The 25270-nt window shown below is 34.6% G+C and overlaps 1 protein-coding gene across 7 annotated transcripts in view; it reads left to right on the top strand.

Moving 5' to 3' along the window:
* Positions 1-25270, top strand: part of IQCM (IQ motif containing M) — a 429271-nt gene that overhangs the window by 153582 nt on the left and 250419 nt on the right. For all 7 annotated transcript variants that reach the window (XM_025439271.3, XM_025439272.3, XM_025439269.3 and 4 more), the window contains one exon: positions 9287-9402. In XM_025439271.3, coding sequence (XP_025295056.3) covers positions 9287-9402 — 116 coding nt within the window. The remainder of the gene's footprint in view (positions 1-9286; positions 9403-25270) is intronic.

The raw sequence follows: 25270 nt of genomic DNA, 5'->3' as shown, positions 1-25270 counted from the left end.
TCCTGCCTTGAATATATTGCTTTAATGATTTAGTAAAGATAATGATACATTAATGAACTTCAATCTTCTGACAAGCCCATCATCAAAGACAGATGGAAATAACTAAAAATTAACAATCTTTCTTAGGGGATTAGATTCTTGTTTTTGTTTTCCAAAAAGGCCTGCTCATTCCAGAATTTGCACAGTTATTTTAGCTCATGCATAACCTGTGAATAAATAAAATACCAAAGATTTGAGACAAAACATTTTGTAGATATTTTTTTTTAAATAAACTTAATCATCCTTGTATATTACAACCATATCTTCATCTCAGAACTTTTGGAAAGCTACATTTTCAGGTCGACCTCCTAATAACCGGAAGGGGGGTGGCATGTGAAATTTTTTTGACTGCTGCATATATGTGAAGGCATCATGGAAGGCCATTCCCTCAACTTCACAGTCATTCTAGATTATAGATTGTTTAACATTGAGATTATCACCATTCCTCAGAGACAAGTAAAGGAGTTGCTTCATCTCTCAGTTAACAAACTACTCATTTTTCCTCATTTAGCATTTAAACTGTTAAAATTTGACTGTGTCAGATTGTTTCCATGTGGTGCAGAGACCAAACTGGGCAGAATTTGAGCCAAATATGTTTGGTGTGCATACCCCCTCATGTCCAACTCATGTATACTTGGCACCAAAGCCTTGACTAAAATCAGTAGGATCCATGTTGTCCAAACATCAGTACATAGTAAACCTGGAAGACTTAATTTTAAAAATTAGGATTATATGACACATTAAAATGGCTACTTAATTGTTGCTTCTTTTTGTGGGGGTGAGGCAGGGTCCATTAAGAATACTCCCACTGAATTACCACCTAACATCCACTTTTCTCCTGGAACTCTTGTCTTTTTTTTTCTCCCTAGAAATCTATGACATCTTGCCATCTGTAAAACAAGCATCATCCAGTTCCTTGTAACATCCATTTGTCCAAAACTATGAGTACCTATTCTGTACTAGGCATTGTGGTTGTGTAGAGGATAAAACAGTGTATAAGACACAACTTCTGTCCACTTGGATTTTGCAATAAGCTGCCAGCATGAGCTGTATTTGTCATAGTACTTCTTGGCAAAAATGACATGTGAGCTGTCATCAAGAAGTAGATCATGTATTCAGATAGCTGCCCTTGTATCGCAGAAGCAAATCTGTGACAGGACCTAGTGCCTGGGCTTCCGCTTTAGTTAATCAAGAGTGTTTTCTAAGCCTAAGACCAAACTTTCCCAAAGCTACTACAGCACAGCAGATTATCTCTCTTACTTCATTGGAGGAGAGTATGAGTTTTGTCTCTTTAAAGATATCGTATCTCTTCCCCCCAAAGTGTTGTGGCCATTGAGGGCAAATTTAAAGGAAGCATTTATTTTTGTGGGTATGCTTGTTATAGCATTTAAACAAATAGTCTTTTTGTCTTTATAAGTACAAAACATGCTTGTTAGAAAAAAAGGAGTAAAATGTCTCCCTAGAAAATGTTCCTAAAGTTCTGTAATGATTTCTCTAGATTTTGCTTTTGTTCATAGTTTTTTAAACATAATTTTTGCCTATTTTTACATAAAATTATATAGCCTTATTTTAAATATGTTCTCTCTAACATTGCAATTGGTTATAATTGATTGCAGAAAATGTGGAGGATACAGAACACTATCACAAAAAAGATAATTCTTTATTATTCTATCACCCAGAGGTACTCCTGTGAAATTCTGTTGTATTTCCTACAATCTGTTTTCCAGGTATATTTTTTCCCCTTAACAGAATACCATTGGAATATTCAGAGGTTGTTCTCACGACATAAGGAGGCGCTTCCTGAGAGGCGATGTCATAACTTAGGTGATTCTATTTGAAGTTTTAAGAAGGAGAAAAGTCATTATTTAATTTCTGTGCAAATGAAAATAACTATTATATTGTTCTTTGTTATTCTGGTCTTATTTACTGGGTCTCTGGGTGCATGTCCCAAACTTTTAGCCATTGTAAGTGCATGACGGACCAATGTTGGTCATTGATTATCGTTTTTAATAATCATAGAACAAGATTCCTTTTGAAAAGAATGTGTCATTTGAACTGTGAGTGAGTTCACAGTTTATATCCTAGGAAACAAATTGTTTCATTCCTAAGAAAGTAGAACAAAGCAAAAAATAAACTAATTTTAGTTCATTTCTTGGTCTTCAGATTAAAAAAAATTTTTTGTTTGTTTGTTTGAGAGCAGGGGAGGAGGGCAGAGGAGAGGGAGAGGGAAACTCTGGCTGAACAGGGAGCCCAACACAGGGCTTGATCCCAGGACCCCCCAAGGCAGAAGCTTAACCGGACTGAGCCACTCAGGCACCCTGGAGATAGATTTTTTTTTTTTTTTTTTTTTTTTTTTTTAACAAAAACACAGGACTTTTCTCAGCACACTTTCAGGGTGTTAGTATATTGGAGAATGATTTTTTTTCCCTGGCCCTTATAAATCGAAGACAATTTGGTTATAAAATTTCACACCTTTTCTTTTTCCTGGAAATTATATTTGTGGTGTTCTATTATTTATTGGTTCTTTTGTTGTTTCACAGAAGACATTTGATAACAACCTGTGTTTTACAACTTTGAGATGTTTTTTCTTTCTAAATGTGTATGATTTTTTTAGTAGCTTAAATTTTCTTTATTCCTGTAATTTTGCCCAATGTACTTGCATACAAATCTCTTTTAATTATTTTTTCCTGATACATGATAAGCCGCAACACTTGGAAGATTCATCTTTTTTTTCAGCTCAGGAAATTATTATTCAGTAGTGTATGTTTTCTCTATTTCTGATTGTTCTGGTTTCATCTTCAGTAATGTGTATGACTCCTTTGATGGATATTTATTTTTTGTCCTCTTTAATCTATAATCTTCTCTCTCATAATTTTCCTCTTTAGACACTTCTGTATTCTAGGAACACTTTGCTAAATCCAGTCATTTGATATTCTGCACTTTCTCTTACACTCCTACTAAGTGTGAAGTACATTTTAATTCTGTCCATTACATCTTTGGTTTCCTTGTATTTCTTGCCTTTTAAAACTGATTCATTTCCATTTTTATTTACTTTGCAACTATTGTTTAAAATCTTATTCTCTCCTTGTTGCTTTTGGCTTTTATTTTAAAGAGTTTGACTTGTTATAGTACAATGGAAGGCCAATATTATTCTAAAATTTTCTTCTGGGTCTAGTAGAATATTTTTGACTTAAACTCTTAGACTAGAATTTAAGAAGAATTTAAGTCTTAGAATTACAGACTGTATTAATTTCTCAGGGCTATTCTAACAATGTACTCCAAAAATTTTGTAGCTTAAAACAACACAAATGCATTCTCTAACAGATCTAGAGGCTAGAAACCCGAAATCAATTTCACTGGGCTGAGTCAAGATGTTCCCCCGGGCTGACTTTTTCTTGAGACTCTAGGCAAGAATGTTTCTGTGCTTTTTCTGCTTTTGAAGCCTATTCGCATTCCTTAGCCAGTGACCTGTTCCCCAAATCACTTCAATCTCTTGCTTCTGTCATCACATTTCCTTTTCCTCCTCTGTAGGCAAGTGAGGACCCTTGTTGAGTACAGATAAGGCCCATTGGGATATCTCTGATAATCCTCCCCTCTCAGGATTTTCTTTCTTTCTTTCTTTCTTTCTTTCTTTCTTTCTTTCTTTCTTTCTTTCTTTCTTTCAGAGAGCAAGCTTGTGAGAGCATGCACACAAGCCAGGGGGAGGAGAGGAATGGGAAGAGGGAGAAGAAGAGAATCCCAAGCGGAATCCACACCCTGTGTAGAGCCCAACACAGGACTCATCTCATGACCCTGAGATCATGAACTGAGCTGAAATCAAGATCATGTCTGATGCTTAACAACTGAGCCAATCCTCAGGATTCGTAATTTAATCATATCTGCAAAATCCCTCTTTCCCTGTAAACTAACATTTATAGATTATGAAAGGGATGTGAATACCTTTGGTGCCATTTTTCAGTCTTCCACTGGGACCTTTCCTCTTGTGTCACTGTCACTTGGGCTTCAAATTCAGAATGACCTGGGTTTACACACCTGCTTACTCATTGTCTGAACTTGAGCAGGTGACTTAATTTGTTTTCTCCTCTGTTAAACTAAGGTTATTGTGCAGATTAGGTCAGGTAATGGATGTAAAGTATTTAGCAATCTTGGTCCTCAATGAATGTTAACTAGCATTACCATGATGAGTATAGGCCCCAGTATGTTTATTCTGCTCTGAATAAAGAGAAATAGCTCTGTGCACATTGAGTGATGACAGAGAGAACATACGGATTTTTCTCTACTTTGCTCCATGTTTGCTTGGATGTGTCAGTTACTTTTCTTAGTTCTATAGCTGAGAACAGGTATCAATGCCTACTTCTCTGCCTTATTCTCAGTAACCTGGAGATATCCATCTGGAACACTCTGGCTTTACCGAGATGGGGCCTTCCCTACTCCACACTTTCATTCTTTATTATTTTTAACTCTTCAGTGCGTGAAAATTAGAATCCCCATTATGCATTGTTATCAAGCCTGTCCACCCCATCCTTTGCACAGAGCTCTTTCATTATGTGAGGACTGTGTTAAATCCTGGTGCTCCAGTCAGGATTGCTCCCTCTCCTAGTTGTTTCCTTAGAGTTGTAGTGTCCAAGTGGATTCCTGGTAGGGGATGGAAAGTGAAGGGTTCTTTAAAAACAACACTCACGTTGTAGAGAAAAATTTTTTTTCTATATATCTTTTTCTTGGGAAATAGTAAACCTTTTTCTAACATCTTTCAGGTGTGTTAGGAGTTTTATTATTATGTAAAGGTCAGTAATTGCTTTCCTCAATTCACTTTTGTCATCTTAATTAAAGAAAAAATTTTTCCTCATTTGCAAATTGCGAATGGTTGGACTTCATTTTTTGTGACCTTGAGATTTTTCATCTTTTCCTTATTATTACAGTATTTTAGTGGGACTGTAAAAGGGACTACCTCACAGCCAAAAGTCATGAAGACATATTGAACCAGAAATGGGTCTTTTTGAACATTTTTAAAATTCACTTTTAGCATGAAAGTATTTGCCAACCTTGTTAAAATACTTGGCAGTTCAGAAACATATGCAACAGTGATGCCACTAATCTGTATTATAGTACATCCCAATAAGAATGAAGGTTTCATATATTTTTCTAACTCATTGTAAGTTTATCCTGCTTCTTAGTATTTGCTCTGCGTCTATAGACAACTGATATCATCAGAAGCCAAAAAAAGATTATTGGTATGTTTCATTTGCTGTCTCTCAGCACTCACTTAAATAAAATGTTAATTAGAATCTAGTACAAAAAGAGCTTATACATATTTCTTAGATGTTTTATAATATAAGATTTGGGATCCATGACTATTAACTGGTATTCATTATATACATAAGTTAATCTGTTGAATCTTTATTTTTATTGAATGCTTTGGAAACAGCTCCTTTAAGCAAATGAAAGAAGGTAAATAGTTTTAGCAGTTTGAAAATACATATTGTTCATTTTTTACTATAAATTAACAATATGATTGATTTAAATGGACATTTCAGTCATTGATTCTAAAATTTGAACTAATATAACAGATGGAATTCAGCTGCCCAAGCAAGCTTCTGGGATTTGATTATTCAAGTGATTAAGATGCTATTTGTCAACTCTAGTTTACCACCCCTTTTAATTATATAGATAATCAAACTAAGAACTGCTAATTCTGTCTCCTAACTATTAATTGTTTGTAATTACCCACAGATTAAAACTGCATGTGCAATTAACTCAAAGAATTAATTGATACAAGGGAATTGATAAAAGGGAAACAGAACAAGTTTGGCATAAAAAAGGCTCTAGGGACACAGGACCACTTGAACCCACCAGTGTCTTGGGCTCTATCATGTCCTCTTAAAGATATTTCGTACTTCCATTTTGATTTCAGCTCTGTTGGAAGCAGCTGCATAAACTATTTCTTTTTTTAGACTATTTCTTATGAACTATTTTTATTACTATATTATATATTATTATTGTTATAGACTATTTTTGATTTCTTCTTTCATGTTTGACTGAAATAGTCAATTTGAAAACTTTGAACTTCTACTGTCTTTGGATCTTTGCTGATATTCAGGTGACTTGAACAAAACTATCCATTTGCCATCTGAAGGCAATGTTTGTGACTACAAAGATTGTAGAAGTGGTGAATGTTTTGGCTAGCTAGGAATTCCCCTCCTCTTCCTCTTTCTCTCTCTTTCTTTCTCTCTCTCTTTCTCTCTCTTTCTCTCTCTTTCTTTCTCTCTCTCTTTCTTTCTTTCTTTCTTTCTTTCTTTCTTTCTTTCTTTCTTTCTTCTTTCTTTCTTTCTTTTTTCTGCCTTTCCTTCTTCCTTCTTTCCTTCCTCCCTCCTTCCGTCCCTCCCTTCCTTCTTTTGGCAATATCACTGTAGTATAGAATCTTACTAGTTTTCTGTGAGTCCTTTCAGTAATTTTAGTTTCTAAAATAACCATGCTTATTAGATTTTAATACTCTCACCTGTGTAAATAATTGGCTCATTGTTAACTATGTAAGTTGAAATAAAAATGAGAAATTAAATAAAAAAACCCTCAACTGAACTATATTTAAAAAGTATTAACATTATAAATGTCAAGGTAATGCTAGAAAGTGGGAAAATAATCTAGTGGAAAATATTTGGTCCTGAAAAAAATAGAATTTTAAAAACCTACTTAAAATTCATTTCCATTTCTTCAGATATTTATATCAGTTGCATTATATGGGGCGTTTCACTCTTAACAGTTTTGCTGATTAGCCTTGCAGTCAACGCCAAAGAAGTCCAGGAGCATATATTGAACATGTGCTTGGGGCACAGCATTATATTCAGCTTTATGGAAAATACAAAGCGAGTAAAAGACTTTTTGAGTTTAGATGGGAAAAGATATGCAGAAGACAACAAAGTAACATGGGCTAAATGTATAATATTATTCAAAGAGAGTCCAAATAAGTATTGAAGAAATACAAAGGCAGGAGGACATCAGTATGGGTACTTATTTAACAAAATTTTTAGGTTCCAAGTTAGCTTCTGTTCATTTAATGACTCCTTGCTAACCTGATAGGAAGCTTTTTGGTTTCTTTCCAAACTTTCATATTACATTTTCCCCAGGTTTATTTAATATCAGAATATTTTCTTCTATCCTCCTGGCTGTTAAACTGGGATTACCAAAAATATTTCTTATTTTTCCACCTGTCAATATACAGCCTACTCTTGCTCACTCCCATCCCAGCATTCAGAATCTTTGTTCCTCTGTGGCGCCATCTGTGAAGATTGTTGGCTCCGTGAGGGTTTGTGAACATTTAGTCTGATGTATGACTTTGGTCTTCAAACTATCAGTTTATAACTTTTGACTGACTTTGTGGAATAAACGGAATTTGTTGCATGTCACCTTCTGTGCCTGGCTTCTGAGGAGGAGTCATTAGCATACATCAGTGTGTGAATGATTACCTTGAGGATTTTAGTGGAGAGTTTACTGCTTCTTGAAGTGGAAAAGTTATAGCTATATTTTCTAGTTTGATATCTGTATACTGGAGAAAATAATGCATGGCCTTCTCAACTGCATGAGTCTGTTTTGTGGGTAAACAAGATAAAATATTTGACATGCTCTGGACTGTCTTGGAAAAATAATTTGTATAGCATTTAGTTTCATTTCGGGTTGGGCTGTTCAGTGATTAGGAAGACTCCCTTTGCCTATGAGATCTCACCTTCAGAGGCTAATTCTTGTTCAGCAGGGTTTGCATTGCTACCTCAATTGCATTGCTGATAAACCAGAAGCACAGAGCAACTCCAACCAAGATATTGTCTTTGTCTTGGAGATTTATAAATTTAAAAAGGAGATTGGAAAGAGATGCCCAATTATCTAAAATGTGATTACACTTAGTAGAAGTTCATTAAGGGAAGTAGGTGGGCCAAAGATAATGATAGTGAGTTGAGGAATGCTTCAAAGTACTCAAGAAAGCTTCATAAGAAATGTGGGGGCTTATGCATCTCTAATAACCCTTATGCTGTCCTTTCATATCCCCACGGGTTTATAAAAGTCCTCTGTTAAAGTACAATGTGTATGGCCTTTCCTTTCCAGTTACTAATATGTTCTGTTCTTTATAATCTTTCCATTATTGGCATTTGCTTCCACTAAAGGATTTTATTTATTCATATTGAGTTGTGATTGAAATATATGATTTATTATGTTGCTTCTTCTAGAGACTCTCCTTCTTGATAGAGGACAAAGATTCTTTTTGACTGAAATGGGAGAAGCTATATACATATAAAATTAGAATGGGGTAGGATGTGTGCATATTATTGATTGGGATGTCTCTGAGATAACATTACATTTTTTATTGTTTTATGTTCCTATTCTGCCTCCCTATGGGACACTTAACTTATGATCCTGTAAATAAATTGAAGCAATGAAATGAGAGAATTTATTACTTCTGAGTTTTCTCTATATTTTTATGAAATTAGCCAGTCCAGAGATGACTCTATTAAGTTGAAAGTTGTGGGAAAGAATATATGTATATAAATAGGTATTAGAAAGAAAATTTGAAATGTGAAAACAGTTTGATTCATTTTGGATGGCAGGAGAGAACTGAATTTTTCCTTCTTTTAAATGATTAATGTTTCTGAAAAATAAACAAATAAATCTTAAATCTCCTCATCTTTAAAAAAAATTTCTTTGCAGAAATTCCTAGGTAACAACTGCCATGAGACAGAAGAAATATGTGGATATATGTTGGCTGAACTTTTGCTCTTTCAACCTATTTATTTTAAGCATTTTTAATAATTTCACTTACTTTGCAATTTCAAAACATGTGCCTTCATCATAATTCTGAATTTTCTTTTAAAGTATTGATGTAACAGGGAAAGGAGTTTTCCTTTTATTTTTGTAACTGCTACTCACAAATATGATTTTGCTTTAAGCCTCCTTTAAAAAAAGAAGTCAGTGTTCTTGAAGAGAAGAGAGTCAAAAGAATAAATCTATTAGTTTTCTGATGGGCACAATGTTCGCAATAAAAACACGAGAGCTTTGCTGTATGAGGGAGCCAATTAACTGAGGCCTCTCTGTGCAGTGCTATTGCTTCTACCTCTCTCTGATTAGATGACAAGATGCAATTTTAATACAGAATAATGGGGCCATAAAGATGATTCACTTTCCTCTTTGTAACATTAAGCAGTATGATCAGTGTGTACTTTTCTTGGATAAATATTGTTTTAACCTACATTGATATTTCTAACAGACAAAACATTCTCCGATTGGAGAGGAATTGTGTCAACAAAGACTTCCCGTTTGGCTCCTCACTCCAGCTGGCCTAGTTTGTATGGGTCATCATCAGTGTTTCGGGATTACTGTTCTGTGAGTATTTGTGAAAGTGGACATAGAGTTGAATCACCATTTCTTTCTGGCAGATTACTGGGTTAGTTTTGATATGTGAAATTTTACTATGGACCTATTTCAGTCTTAAAATGATTCTTCATTGAAATTTGTCTTTTTCCTTTTAGTTTGTGTATCACGTCTTGGGTAAATCTTGCATTGTGTAGACCACCTTAACTCCTAAATATGTGTATTAATTTTTATTTGAAGAGTAATAATAGCCAAAGATCATCATAATAGTTTGCCTGAAATGTGATAGTAACTATTTTTGTAATGGTACCTAGACTATCAAGTAAATAGAATGGAAGCCAATGGAGCAGGAAGACATCTCTTAGAAGTGTGTAACAGAAGATGAAAAAATCCAAGGGCAATTTCATAACCACACAATGATGGTTTTCTGAATGAGGGCTCTCTAAACAGAAACATGGGAAAATGGGACTTGAAAATGGTTTCTGGGCTTCACAATTCATCAGGGCAAGTGTAATTAGTAGAGGAAACTCATGTACCTATATAAAAATATATCTAGGTTTCTTACATCTTCTATGTGTTCTATTCTGGGTGTGAATGTGTCTTTCTCATCCTATCTCTGATTTTTTTCTCTCTTTTCATATCACTAATTATTTTTCTTCTTGACTTGTCATTTGTATTAGTGTGCTTGGGCTGTCATAACAAAATAGCACAGATTGGGTGGCTTAAACAACAGAAATGTATTTCTCAAAGTTTTGAAGGTTGGAAGTCCAAGATCAAGGTGCCAGCAGGGCTGGTTTCTCCTGGGGCCTCTTTCTTCTTGGCTTGAAGATAGCTGGCTCCTTGCTGTGTCCTCACATGGCCTTTCCTGTATGTGTCCCTAGTGTCTGTCTCTTCTTAGGAGAACACTGTCATATTGAGGAGAACACTGTCATATTGAAGGAGGGTCCTACTCTGATGACCTCATTGAACCTAATGACTTCTGTAAAGACCCTGGCTCCAAATATAGTAACTTTGGGGGTGAGGGCTTTAACAAATGGATTTTGAGGTGACATAATTAAGTCTATACCACTGTTTGTCAACTGAAATATATTGAAAAATTATTTTTCCTGTCTATTGAATAGTTCATCTACAATTAAAAAAATTGAGTTTTTATATTTTTCCTATAAACTAAAATTTTTGAATCATATCAGATTTAACTTACGTTGATAAATTTGTGAGTGAATTTACTGAAGCTAAACACTGTTTTAGACAAGGAAATTATGTGAATATCATTAAGGAACATAATATGATGTCTTTAACAGAAGAAATACCCATGGAAGGCTGTTTTTACTATTTCCAAGTAAAGGTAAAAAAATGAACTGCTGTTTCTAAGCCTTCCAGCTCTACCCTGTTTTACACTAAATACAAATGTAAAGACTGCTCCCAGCTGTGTGACAAACTACATTTAAATATATTTCTTTGGGGAATATATCTAGCACAAGTAGAGTTGATTGTGGAGAGCTCCAAATACAAAACTGGGAGTATTTGTACATTGCTGAGTGGGAAATTAGGAACACATATGGCTATTAATTGTGGCTCAGGTCATAATATCATAGACCCTAGGATCAGCCCCAGTCATGCTCCTCACTTGGCAGGGAATCTGCTTGAGAATTTCTCCCTCTGCTCCTCCTCCCGCTCACCTGCCTGTGCACACACAGTTGTGTGCACTCTCTTTTGCAAATAAATAAAATAAAATCTTTAAAAAGAAAAAAAAAGTTTGCTAACTTTATAATAACACATGAATCTTGAAACCTACAACCTGAAGGACTGTAGTTTTAGAAAACAACCTTGGTATTTATAAAAATTCTGAGATGGAAAAATTAATGTATTTATCAATAGGGCTCATAAAAATTGCTAGGATAAAAACAATATTGACAGAAATTCATAAAATAGTTGATTTCTAGCTGAAATTTGGAAACATAGGAAAAAGTGAAATAATTTTTTTTCATTAGTTGTTAGTAAAGCAAACCTTTCCTCAGTGAGTGGTTATTAACTATGTTGCAGTGCTCTCCCTGAGGGGACATATGCCATTTGGTCATACCCTAGAATAAGGATGAAGTGACAAGTGAGGGGATGCCAAGAGCATGCACGTGTGTCCATGTTGTGATGGTGATAGGGTTCAGGGTAGCAGAATAGAGAAGAAAGAGCAGTTGTGGTTGTCTGAGGTGGGAGAGTAGGGTGCATTTCAGGAATTGAAAGAAGTTCATTGTGGCAAAAGTACAGTGTTTGAAGGGGCCAGTGGTAAGAAATGAAACTGGAGTGATAAGCAAGTCCCTGTTATCATCAAGTGCCGTGTCTGAAGACTGTCAGTCACCTTTGCTTCTTAACCCTGGTTGCAAAGGTTGCCTAACCTTGACACTTGGATGTAAGGGATTACATGCAAATATAATTCGGTTTAATAACTGGTTGCATTATAAATTGTTTTGTGTTTCAGAGAACAAACTGTGAGTTAGTCCTCTGGACATTTGGCTTCATTCTCCTCCATGTCACGCCCCCTCTTCTTTAGGGGAACACATCCTACATAAGAGAAGAAAATAATTCGCTGGTCATATTTTTTAACATACTTATAGTTTCATCTCATAAACTAAATTCATTAGTTTTATAGAAACATATCTTCTAGAAATGAATAAAGAAATTTCAAATATAACCTTATCATTCTTCACATAAGCTTAATTTTGTTTTTTATTTTTTTTAAGTTTTAAAATTTTAATTTCAATATAGTTAACATACAGTATTTTGTTAATTTTAGGTGTACAATACAGTGATTCACCAATTCTATAATTCTACACATCATTACTCAGTGCTCATCATAAGTGTACTCTTAATCTCCATCACCTGTTTCACTCATCCTCCCCACTTCCCCTTTGAGATACTTTATTTTAAATGGCTACCCCCAGTTAAGGTTAATATTTTTTTCAACCAGAACATATTTTACTTGGAGCATGTTTCAGAATTTATGGTTCTAAAAGATATATATATATAAAACATTCCATCCAAGAAAAATAGAATACACATTTTCTTCAAGTACACCCAGAAGAATCCCCTGATTAAATCACATAAAAAGAGGTAACAAATATTACAAGCTTAAGAAGACTGAAATCATACCAAGTATGTTTTCCAACCACAGTGGTGCAAAACTAAAGATCAACAATAAAAAAAAGCTAGAAAGTCTACAATGTAAATATTAAATATTTAATATATAAATATTATATAACACAGTACTACACAATAGGCCAAATAAGAAATCAAATAGCAAATCAGAATATGTCTCCAAACAAAAGAAAAATAAAACACAATATTCCAAAACCTATGGGATGCAGCAACGTAGATGTTAGAGTTAAATTTATACTGTAAATGTTTGTGTTAAGCAAAAAAGTTCAAATAAACAACCTTACACCATAAGAAACTAGAAAAAGAAGAAACTGGGTTGAAATTTAGTAGAAGGAAATAAGAAAAATTAGAAATAAATAAAATAGCAAAATAAACAATAACATAACATTGAATATAATGACCATTTTTTTCTAAATAACAATGCAGTGGTTTAATGACATTAAGAGGAAAAAGAGTGAAGACTCAAAAACTAAAATGAGAAATGGAAGAGAAAACAATATACAAGTAATCACAGAATACATAGTGTAATAACAGATTCCTATAAATAATTATATTCTAACAAATCAGAAAATTTAAGGAAAAAAAAAAGATAATTCTTGAAAATGCATAAGTTACCGTGATTGAATTATGAATCTTAAATCCAACAAATAGGAAGTCAGACGAATAACAAGAATGAAAGTCGAGTTAGGAATCAAAAATCCCCTAGCACAGAAAAACCCAAGACTACATGGTTTCATTGGTGAATTCTACCAAACATGTAAAAAAAATTAATGACAATCATTATCAAAATCTTACAAAGAATGGAACAGAGCAAACACATTCAAAATCATTCTATGAGGCCAGGACTATCCTGATACCAAAGCAGGGTAAGAACAATACAAGAACAAAAAAGTCTAGTTTGTCCAGTATAAGTATAGCTACTCTTTCTTTTGATGTCCATTTGTGTGATAAATACTTTTCTACCCCCTCACTTTTAATCTGTAGGTGTCTTTAGGTCTAAAATGAGTCTCTTGTAGGCAACATATAGATGGGTCTTGTAGTCTTGTCCATTCTGACACCCCATGTCTTTTGATTGGAGTATTTAATCCATTTACATTCAGAGTAATTATTGATAGATATGTATTTTTGCCATTTTATTGGTTATTATTTCTGGAGATTTTCTCTGATCCTTTCTTATTTGTCACTTTTAGTCTCTCCTTTGCACTCAGGGTCCCCTTTAATATTTCTTATAGAGTTGGTTTAGTAGTCATGAACTCCTTTAGTTTTTGTTTGTCTGGGACACTCTATCTGTTTTTCTATTCTGAATGAATAGAATATCTCCCAGAGAGGCCCTGATAGAATATTCCTTGGCTGCAGATTTTTTTCCATTCAACACTTTGAATATATCATGCCACTCCCTTTAGACTTGCCAAATTTCTGTTGAGAAATCTCCTGCTAACCTTATGGTTTTCCGTTGGAAGTTAAGGACTTCTTTTGTTTTGCTGCTTTTATGACTTTTTTCTTCATTGCTATATTTTGTAAATTTAATTACAATATGTCTTGGTGTTGACCTATTTTTGTTGATTTTGATGGAAGTTCTCTTTGCCTCCTAAAGCTGGATGTCTGCTGCCTTTCCCAGATTAGGGAAGTTTTCAGCTATTATTTCTTGAAATAAAATTTCTACCCCTTTTCTCACATCTTCTGCTGGGAATCCTGTAATAAGAATGTTATTGTATGATGATGTCACCGAGTTTCCTGTCTGTTCTCATGTTGCATAATACTTTCTCCCTTTTGTTGAGCTTCATTATTTCCCACTATTTTGTCTTCTAGGTTACTAATTCATTTCTCTGTTTCTTCCAGCCAATTCATTGCATCAAACCTATTTTCATCTCATTTATTGTATTCATCTCTGATTGATTTTTTTTTAACTCTTTCATTTCTGAGGTAAGAGTTTTCAGTGATGTCTTCTGTTCTTTTCTCAAGCTCAGTGAGTATCCTTATGATTGTTCTTTAAATTCTCCATCAGGCATGTTACTGTTTCACTTAGATCTCTGGCTATGGACTTATCTTGTTCTTTCATTTGGGATAAACTCCCCTGTTTTGGCATTTTGTCTAGGTCTCTGCCTTCTCATGTTAGAAAAGCCAGTTATGTCTCCTGCTCCTTAAAGTGTTGGCCTTATGAAGAAGAGATCATGTAGTGTCCAGGGTCTGGTACTTCAGAGGGTATCTGAAGTGTGTGCTGTTGCACTTTGCTGTTGTGTTTTGGCCACTCCATCCTTCAGGCCAAATGTCTGCATAGGCTCTCCTTGCCTGCTGTGGGCAGAGTTTGGTCCCTGTAGCAAGTTTCAACTAGGTGTGTTCTGCTTGTGAAGTGAGACTTGACACCAACTCCACCAGAACTGAGGCCCTGCAGAACTCTCTGGTCAGGAGACATGGTGTGGGCAGGGGCCTGCACTGGTCTTCTGCGGGAGGGGTCCACCTTGCTGGGACTGAGGCAAGCTTAACTGAAAGGGCAGTCCTGCGTGAGTGCTGGGGGTTGACGTTTGGTATAAGCAAGTTAGGCAGCTAGTGTCTGTGCTGAACTACTTCCCTTGGGCAGCTCTGTGTTTATGCTGAGGAGCCGGGGAGGGAAATGGTGCCAGCCAGCTCCTTTGTTCCCAGAGAGGCATCCTCTTGAATGTTGTCTCTCAGGGAATTGCTCCTAGAATAGTGACTAACTCTCCCTGTATGCCCCGGATGCTTTCCATGCTATCTGCACCCAGGTTTGCCTGCTTTCTCTCTAGGAACAGCACAGTGGCCTCCTGGCTCTATCCCAGCTAAGGCTGCTGACCTTTAAAACTCAGGCTTTCAACCCCGCTGGTTGCAAGAACTCATAAAACTTAGCCCTTCTACTGTTCCAAACCAATAGCTTTGGGGAAACATTTTCCTTATGTGTTCTCCTCTGTGCTCTTCTCTCTGTCACCCATCTTCATGACCACAGCTCCCTCCCCTTTTCAGCAGCTAAGATCTGTTTCTCCCTTAAACCACATCTCTGCACTTCCTACCTTCCTCGATATGGCTTCTTCTTTCCCGTTAGCGTGTAGTTTATTCTGTCATGTATTTAGGATGATTTGATAGTTACTTAGTTGTGTTCATGGGATGAGATGAGCCTAGGATCCTCCTACTCTGCTGCCAAATTTTTGCGGTGGTATTGCTTTTAATCCACACAAACTTAATTTTGACCATAAAATGAGTTGACTGTATTCTAATATGAACTTTCTAGTTACTTTTTTTCTGGAGAATTTTCTTGAGCCATTTTGGTAAAAGAAAAAAATGTAAGAATCTAGGGAGATATTCTTCCTTTAGCTTGGAAATTTAGATACCTTTTTTTGTGATCTTTACCAAATTGTACTGTCAGAAGACTATGGGCATTCACTCGAAGGATTTTATTACATAATAAAAATCAGTTAAGTTAACATGTAAGGCATCTTTACGCATTTCTTTTTTCCCCCATCTCAATTTCTTTTGACCTTCTCCTTCTCTTCTCCAAAACATTTGAGGAGGTGTTTTAATTATTTTCATACTCATGATTTTCTCCCCGGTGGGTTGCATTTGATTTAAAAAAAAAATAGGTCATGTGATTTTATTTTCTGATTTTTTAAAAAAGATTTTATTTATTTATTTATTCATGAGAGACCCAGAGAGAGAAGCAAAGACACAGGCAGAGGGAGAAGCGGGCTCTGTGTGGGGAGCCTGATGTGGGACTCAATCCCAGGGACTCCAGGATCATGCTCTAGCCGAAGGCAGGCACTTAGCTGCTGAGCCACCCAGGTGTCCCTGATTTTTTGATATCTGTAAGAATTAGCACAAATCATCACAACTACTAAATTTAAATTTTCTATTTGTTCAAATAATTTCCTAATTATTTTTTTGTCATTTTGGGTGGAAATAAAGTTACTTTTTGAAAGTAACTAAATTAGTCTTAGGATTAATTTAGACAATGAGTTAAAAGTTAAGTGACTATGATTTTTGAACATTTCAAATAGCATTCCAGTAGTTCACTCTTATCTGTGTACTTTTTAGTTTATTTGTTTTGGTCATACTACAAGGAGTAGTGATGACTTGTGTCCATTATCTTCAACCTTAGTATTTTCATTTTGATGCATATTTCTTTTCCTAGGAAATATTAAAGTCTTTAATCTTTTTAAAATAAAAGCTTTGTTGAGATATAACTCATAGAATTCAATATTTCAAAATATATGATTCAGTTATTTTTAATATTTTCACAAAGTTGTACAGGCATCACTACTACCTCTTTCAGAATATTTTCACAGCCCCCAAAAGAAACCCCATACCCATTAGCAGTTTCCCCATTCCTTCCTTCTCTTGGCCCCTGGCAATCATTAATCTCTAAAGTTTTTAATCTTTATGATAGAATGAAGTAAATTTTAAATTTACACAGTTGTAGGTTAAACATTAAACATTTCAATAGTTATGGTGCTTTGCAGCAGTATTATTTTGGCTGAAGTATATTTTTATAGTCATCATTTATTTTATTTTATTGAATCTTTCTTTCTAGATAAAATTTCCTACTGTCATCCTAGTTAAAATATTAGTTATTGAGAAAAATATAGGAGGTGCTCCATGCAAAATTCCCTTAGCAATGAATAGGTCAAGAGGAATAGTCACAATAAATTGGTCAAGACTTATATTCAACTATTTTCACAAAGTTTTAAAAGAAAGCACTCTTGGTGAGTACAAGATCTGGATTGCAATGTTACTTAGAGTTCCAGTGTATTATCATTTAAACTCACATCACAATCGAATCCAGACTAAACAATATTCAAAACTGGAGGGCTAGGTAAATAAATAGGCTAATTTTAAATTTGTATTTTTGGAGCAATCTAATTTAATAGAGAAAAATCTTAATCTACATTTCTCATTTATTATAAAAGACCATTGGATTTTAGTTTTGGAAGCCATTTCACAATCTTTATTGTAGAAGCCAGAAGATTCAACCAAATTCTCAATCTTATTGATCCTTTATTCTGAGATATCTCCATGTGGGAAAGATATTTGAGAGGAACTAGACCCATGTATGTTGGTAATAGTGCCCACAGTAATTCTAGTTCTACAGTTTCCAGTCAACATATGCATTCTTTTTTAGGCTGGAGTGTGATTCTTACCAAGGTCTGGATGAAAGAATGAAAGTTGAATGCAGAGAGCATTTGGGCAGATATTAGGTTATGGGAATGAACAGACTGTGCCTGCCCTGGGGAATCTCCCTGCACCCCCCATCTGCTGGGAAGCTAGGTACGCTTGTTCTCTTGTAAAAGGAACATTAACTAAATTTCTTAAAAAGTAATGAAAAAGAACAAACTGTAAAAAGGCAGCCAAAAAAGGCAAACATCTGTTACTGAACATGTCTCACTTGACTTCCTTTTAATGTTCTTAGGAATAAATTTATGAACTAGGGAAGGTTCAACACTAATTAGCTGTTTTCATCAAACAAAATGCACCAGACATGGATGTTGAATATGAATGAAAACTTCAGTAGTAATAGTAAGTAGACATAGAAAGTATGAGTAGACATACAAAATGCTGGTATCCAGGCTTGGATATTGCCATGACTGTTAATATTGCATTGAGTTAGATTTGCTATAATTTACTTTCTTAAATGATCAGAAAAAAAGTTTAAAAGTCAAATGTATTCATTAAACTATAGGTGGATTAGTTGCAAAGTTTTCTTTTCAGGCTTCAGCTAATGAGATGGAATGATTTGGAGTAATAAATACAGAGCTACTCGAAGGTAAAGTTTTGTAGCACATGCAAAAACAGTAGTTAATAGTTGGACTTTGTAGTAGTTGCACAGATCCATAATCCTTTATTCAAAACTTTGGGGCCAGATATTCTTAGAAATTCAGAGAATTTCAAACTTAAGAAAGGTAAGAAGATAAGTGGGTCTGCAGTGAAAACTGTAATGAAAACATATTAATATTTTTCACTAAAGCATATGGATATTCTCATTAAGCCAGAATGAGAGGCCACTATATAGGCCTTTTAAAGTTGGTTTAGGTCAGGCTTTGCCACCAACGGTCAGATGAGTTGAGTGTTCCTCCAAATGAGTTATAAGAAATTTGTTGGTTTTCAAAGCTTTTTGGATTTCTGAGTCTCAGATTAGGAATCATAGACCTATGGTGGTGGTAGTAGCAGTAGTAGTCATAGTAGTAGTAGTAGTAGTAATAGTAGTAGTAGTAATAGTAGTAGATGAAGGTAGATAGGGAAGATAGATAACGACAGACATATACACACATTTATATGTAAACACCTACACATATTATGAAAGAAAATATTGTGATCATATATTCATTGTTCTTGATTTCTTGGCGCAAGAATTAATTTTGGATTACCTGGGATTAATTTTGGATTACCCATGTTTATATGATTCCTAATGGCAGAATTAGGCAGATGTGATTTTATCTTGTGGATAGATGCCGCCTCCTGTAAGAACCATTTGCTAACCCCCACCTAAAAGAGCACCACTGCCTTTATTTTCATCATACAAGATACTATGACATGATAGTATATTGTGGATCTCTTTATTAGTTTACCTCTGGCCTTCCTTTCTAAGTGTAGGCTCCATAAGGCTGTTGACTTTTAAGATCACTGATGCAGCCCTGGTGCCTAGAGTAATACTTTCATAAGGTAAACATTCAGAAAATATTTGCTGAATAAATGAATAACAGTTTGTTTGAAATTTTCTCTAAAAGGAACACAAAAGAGACCCAAGTTCCCAAGGCAGTGAAAGACACAGCCATGATAATATTAGAGAGAGGACAAAGAAAAAAAATTATTTAAAGATGTTGCATCAATCTTACTGTAATTATTATATTTTTTATGCATTGACCAAAATGAGTTGTGCAATTATTGATTCTTTGTTCTGAAATATACTTTTCCCCCATTCCCCTTTTCTGGACTCATTGTCATTTTGTCAGGAAGTTTTCATTGTTGGGTTCTCTTTCTTTTTTCTTACCTCCTCCAACACTCATTAAAAGACCCTCCGGGTAACCTAGGTTACTAGGTAACACAGTATCCAGTTCTCTGTGGCACTAATTTATTTTTTTTATTTTTTTATTTTATTTTTTTTTTTTTGTGGCACTAATTTAAATCATGGGTAGATTTTAGGAAATCTTGAGGAGTGAAGGAATATTGTTTAGATCTTCCCATTCCATGACTCAATAGCATTGTTTTCATCTAGGAACTTGTTACAAATGTAGAGTCTAGGATCCCACCCCAGGTCTGTTGAATCAGAATCTTGTGTTTGAACAATATCAGTAGTGATTGATAAGCGTATTAAAGTTTTAGAAACATTGCTTTAGATCATTCCCCATGATATTCTTTTAACTGAGCTTTGGTAGGTAGTGACAGTGTATACAAAGTAATTATTTTTTTTTTTGACAAATACTTGAAGTGCAGCTATGCTGGGTTGAATTTAGAGTCACGTGGTGGAACAGGAATGTATTTTCTTGGGAAGTCGAGGAGTGAGATTATAACCAATCAGAGCTAATAGAAGCATATTCTCAAATAATGAAATAGAACTACACTGAATGTCAAAATTGGTCTGGGAAAATATGCCAGATATTTTGATAATTAGAGCTTTCACCCAAATGGATTAATCTGGGTAATTTCAATAAACTGATATATTTGTCCAAGTGTATCCCAAGTCTCTAGTGATTTATGAGCACATTAAGGTTTGAGGAGAACTTTTTAATGTAACTCCCTATAAAAGTCCTCCAAATAAGGAATGGTAGTCAGGTTGCAGTTAGGGGGCTGGGCAGCCTTTGACCTTAATGCATTTGATTGGCAGCTCTGAATCCCGTTATGATTAAGTCCTACTGACTCCCTACAAAACCATGGGATCTTTTCTAAAAGAAATAAAAGTGTGAAACAAAATTGCTGAGTGTCAATCAAATTAAAAACCTAACAAACCCCAATGCTGTCTTTGTTCACTATATCCTGACCTTTTGCAGTGATTAAAAATCTGCTTGTGTCACCAGTTTCACTTTTTGAAGAGAGTAGTGTATTGAGTCTAAATCCAAGCCACCTCTTACTTCTGTAATAAAGATATTAAGTGTCTCAATTTTCTAAGCAAAATGGGAATTAAAATATTTATTTTGCAGAGTCTTGGTGAAGATTGGAGAAAATGTACATAAAGCACATAATAGGTTCTAGTTCCAGGTCTAACATATAGTACATAAATCTCATGATGATGACCAAACTCACATTTACAGTGGTTTCACATTCCAATAAATCCCAAACAAAGGGGCAAATGAAAAGGATCGAATTCAAAAATTTAAAACACTGCTTAGTTTGTAATTGATTGTTTTTGGTAATAAATTAACTATTTGGGAGGTTAGTTTAAACCCAAAGGGGGAAACATACTCAAAGTCAAATAAGTACCTTATAACTATTTAAGCATCAACTTCAACATCAGTGTGAACACAAGCATGTTAGAATGCCCCCAAATTGTAAAATGGAAACTCATTTTCTTATTTTGTCTTTTTAATTCCAGCTTACAAAAAACAGTCACATGTGTTTACAGATTCATATAGTTTAAGACTTGATAATGAAACAGCTCATTCTGTCCTTTGGCATTCTTGAATTTTCAAGTTTTCAAGAAAACATCCAAACCACAGGAGATATTTGGAACCACATCATGTCCTAGGAAGTGGTATACCTGAAAAAAATTATGAGTTCCCAAGGTTTTTTCATTCTTCTCTTTTTCCAGGGGAGAGACTCTCATCATAAGCTCAAGGAATTTTTCTACCATGTTATTTGAAAAATTTCTATTGTTTTATATGTCAATTATACACAACAGCACATTATACTTATCTACATATCTATGTATCTTAAAGAATAATACTAAAGTAAATACTTAGAGAACTTAATAACTGTGTCTTTGTCTTCATATCCTTTTTTTTTAAAGAACAGTTTTTAATTTATTTATTTGAGAAAGAGAATGAGAGAACATGAGTTGGGAGGAGGGGCAGAGGGAAAGGGAGAAGCAGACTCTCCACTAAGTATGGAGCCTGATGTGGGGTTTGATGCCAGGACCCCAGGATCATGACCTGAACTGAAGGCAGATGCTTAATCAGCAGAGCCACTCAGTCACCCCTTTGTCTTCTTAGAAACCAATCTCAACTTTATGCTCATTATTTTCTTGCTTTTCTTCAGAATTTTAATGAATATACACATATCTCTATTTAGCATTTTGTTTACTTTTGCTTGTTTTTTAACATTATGTATATGGAATCATAATGTCTTGTCTTTCTTCTTGCTTAACGCTCTATTTTTGAGATCAATCTTCATAAATGTCTATGTGTGCCCCTGTGTTTCCTTCATTTTCATGGATGCACAACATCCCATTGAATGATTACACTACAACTTGATTATTCTTTCTGTTGCTGAGAGATATTTGTTCCCCCTTAGTTATTTCCTATTATGAACAATTCTGCGATGTTCTTTCATATGCCTTCTGAAGTATATGTGCAAGAGTTTCTCTAGGGCAAGAATTCCCAGCATCAATGTGAACCTACATCCTTCTGCATCAAGAATAAGTTTATAGATGCTGGGATATGATTCCTTTAGCCCTTGAGGCAGGTGGGCAGGGCCTGGGCAATGGGAGCTCAAGAGCTAATTATTGACTCCATGCATAATTGATCGCCTCCAGTTGAACGGTTGTTCTGGCCAGTGGGCATATGTTTAGTTTTACCAGGCACTAGCAAACACTGTTCCACTCCCAGCAGAAGCTTATGAGAGTCCCCATCCCTTCATATACTTGGCAATACTTAATATGTCAAAATTGTAACCTTTGCCAATTTGTCGGGCATGAAATATTTCTTTGTGATTTTAATTTGCATTTTTCTAGTAACAAATAAGGCTGAGAATTTTTCACATATTTCTAGGCCACCATTATTTCTTCTTTGTAAATGTCATACTGTTGTATTTTAGAAAGTGTATTTAGATGCAATTCTACCTCTTTTATTTTGTGCTCTTTATTCTTTCCATTTCCCTCTTTTTCCCAACTCCTTTGTTGAAAAAAGACATTTTTTTTGGAAATTGATTGACATATTTTTCCCTCTTGTTCCATTTTTCCTAGTACTAGTTTGTCATTGTACTAGTTTTCCTTATACTAGCTTGACATTTATATTCTTGTTCTTACTTTTGTAAGTGGTTAACCTATAGATTCTCATATACACACAACATAAAGTATTTTTACCCACTTCTCATCTCATGCAGAAATCTTAGATTTCCTTAACAAAGTTTAGTTGTCTCTTAGTTTTTTAAGTTTTTATTTTAATTCCAATATAGTTAGCATACGGTGTAATATTAGTTTCAAGTGTACAATATAGTGATTCAACAATTTCATACATCACCTGGTGGCTCATCACAGACAAGTGCACTCCTTAATCCCCATCACCTTTTTCACCCATCCCCCTACCCACCTCCCCTCTGGTAATCATCAGTATGTTCTCTATAGTTAAGAATCTGTTTCTTGGCTTGTCTTTCTCTCTCTCTCTCTCTTTTCCTCCTTTGCTCATTTGTTTCTGAAATTCCACATATGAATGAAATCATATGGTATTTGTCTTTCTCCAACTGACTTATTTCACTTAGTGTAATACTTTCTAGCTCCAATCCATGTCATTGCAAATGGCAAGATTTCATTCTTTTTTATGGCCCAATAGTATTCCATTGTATATATGCCACCTCTTCTTTTCCCGTTCATCAATTGATGAACACTTGGGCTGCTTCCATATTTTGCATATTGTAAATCATGCTGCTATAAACAGAGGTGCACGTATCTTTTTGAATTAATGTTTTTGTATTCTTTGAGAAAATACCCAGTTGTTGGGTATGGTAGTTCTATTTTTAACTTTTTGAGGAACCTCCATACTGCTTTCCACAGTGGCTGCACCAGTTTGCATTTCTACCTACAGTGCATGAGTGTTCCTTTTTCTCCACATCCTTGCCAACACTTGTTTTTGTGTTGTTGATTTTAGTTATTCTGACGAGTGTCAGGTGATATCTCCCTGTAGTTTTGATTTGCACTTCCTTGATGGTAAGTGATGATGAACATCTTTTCATATATCTGTTGGCCATCTGTATATCTTCCTTGGAGAAATGTCTGTTCATGTCTTTTCATTTTTAAATTGGATTACATGTTTTGGGTGTTGAGTTTTATAAGTTCTTTATATATTATGGTTATTAACACTTCACTGGATATGTCATTTGCAAATATCTTCTCTCATTCCATAGGTTGCCTTTTAGTTTTATTGATTGTTTCCTTCACTATGCTGACAATTTTTATTTTGGTTTAGTACCAATAGTTTACTTTTGCTTTTGTTTCCTTTGCCTCAGGAGACATATATGGCAACCTAGAAAAGGGTTGCTCTGGCCAATGTCAAAGAGGTTACAGCCTGTGTTTTCTAGTATTTTGATTGTTTCCTTTCTCACATTTAAATCTTTCACCCATTTTGAATTTATTTTGGTGTGTGGTGTGGAGGAGTGGTCCAGTTTCTTTCTTTTGCATATTGCTGTCCAATTTTCCCAATACCATTTGTTAAAGAGATTGTCCCATTGGATATTCCCATTGGATATTCTTTCCTGCTTTGTTGATGATTAATTGACCACATAATTATGAATTTATTACTATGTTTTCTATTCTGTTACATTGAGCCATGTGTCCATTTTTTGTGCCAGCTATCAGTTTTTCCTCATTGAGTATGTTAGCTGTGGATTTCTCATGTATGACCTTTATTGTGTTGGGTATATTCCCTCTAAACCTATTTGTTGACAATTTTTATCATGAATTAAGTTCGAAGTTTGTCAAATGCTTTTTTCTCTATTGAAATGATCATATAGTTCTTATCCTTTCTCTTATTGATGTAATGTATCATATTGATTGATTTACAGATATCGAACCACTCTTGCACCCAGGAGTAAATCCTATTTGATCATGGTGAATGATTTTTTTTTTTTAATGTATTGGTGAATTGAGTTTGCTGGTATTTTACGGAGGATTTTTGCATCTATGTTCAGTGTGGATAGTGGCCTGTATTTTTCTTTTCTAGTGGTGTCTTCAGCTGGTTTTGGTATCAGCATAATGCTGGCCTCATAAAGTGAATTTGGAAGTTTTCCTTACTTTTCTATTTATTGGAATATTTAAGAATAGATATTAACTTTTCTTTAAATATTTGGTCAATTCACCTATTAAGCTATCTGGTCCTGGAATTTTGTTTTTTTGGGGGGAATTCTTTGATTTCTGATTCAATTTCTTGCTGGTTATCAGTCTGTTCAATTTTTTTTTATTTATTTCTGTTTCAGTTTTGGTAGTTTATATGTTTCTAGGAATTTATCCATTTCTTCTAGGTTTTCTTCTCTGTTGGCATATAGTTTTTCATAATATTCTCTTACAATGATTTGTATTTCTGTGGTGTTGGTAATTATTTCTCCTCTCTCATTTGTAATTTTATTTTTTAACACCTTTTCTCTTTTTTTTCTAGATAAGTCTGCCTAGAAGTTTATTAATTTTATTGATTTTTTTTCTCTCACAGAATCAGCTCCTGGTTTCATTGATGTGTTCTATTGTTTTTTTTGTTTTGTTTCATTTTGTTTTTGTTTCGGTGTTTTTTAAAAAAAATCTCGATATTATTTATTTCTGCTCTTTTTTTATTTAAAAAAATTTTCTTTTTTTTTTTTTAAGAGAGAAAGA

Source organism: Canis lupus, chromosome 15 (genome assembly GCF_003254725.2).
Source record: "Canis lupus dingo isolate Sandy chromosome 15, ASM325472v2, whole genome shotgun sequence".
NCBI lineage: Eukaryota > Metazoa > Chordata > Mammalia > Carnivora > Canidae > Canis > Canis lupus.
The sequence above is the reverse complement of the archived record's forward strand: the minus strand, read 5'-3'. Positions and strand labels throughout refer to the sequence as shown.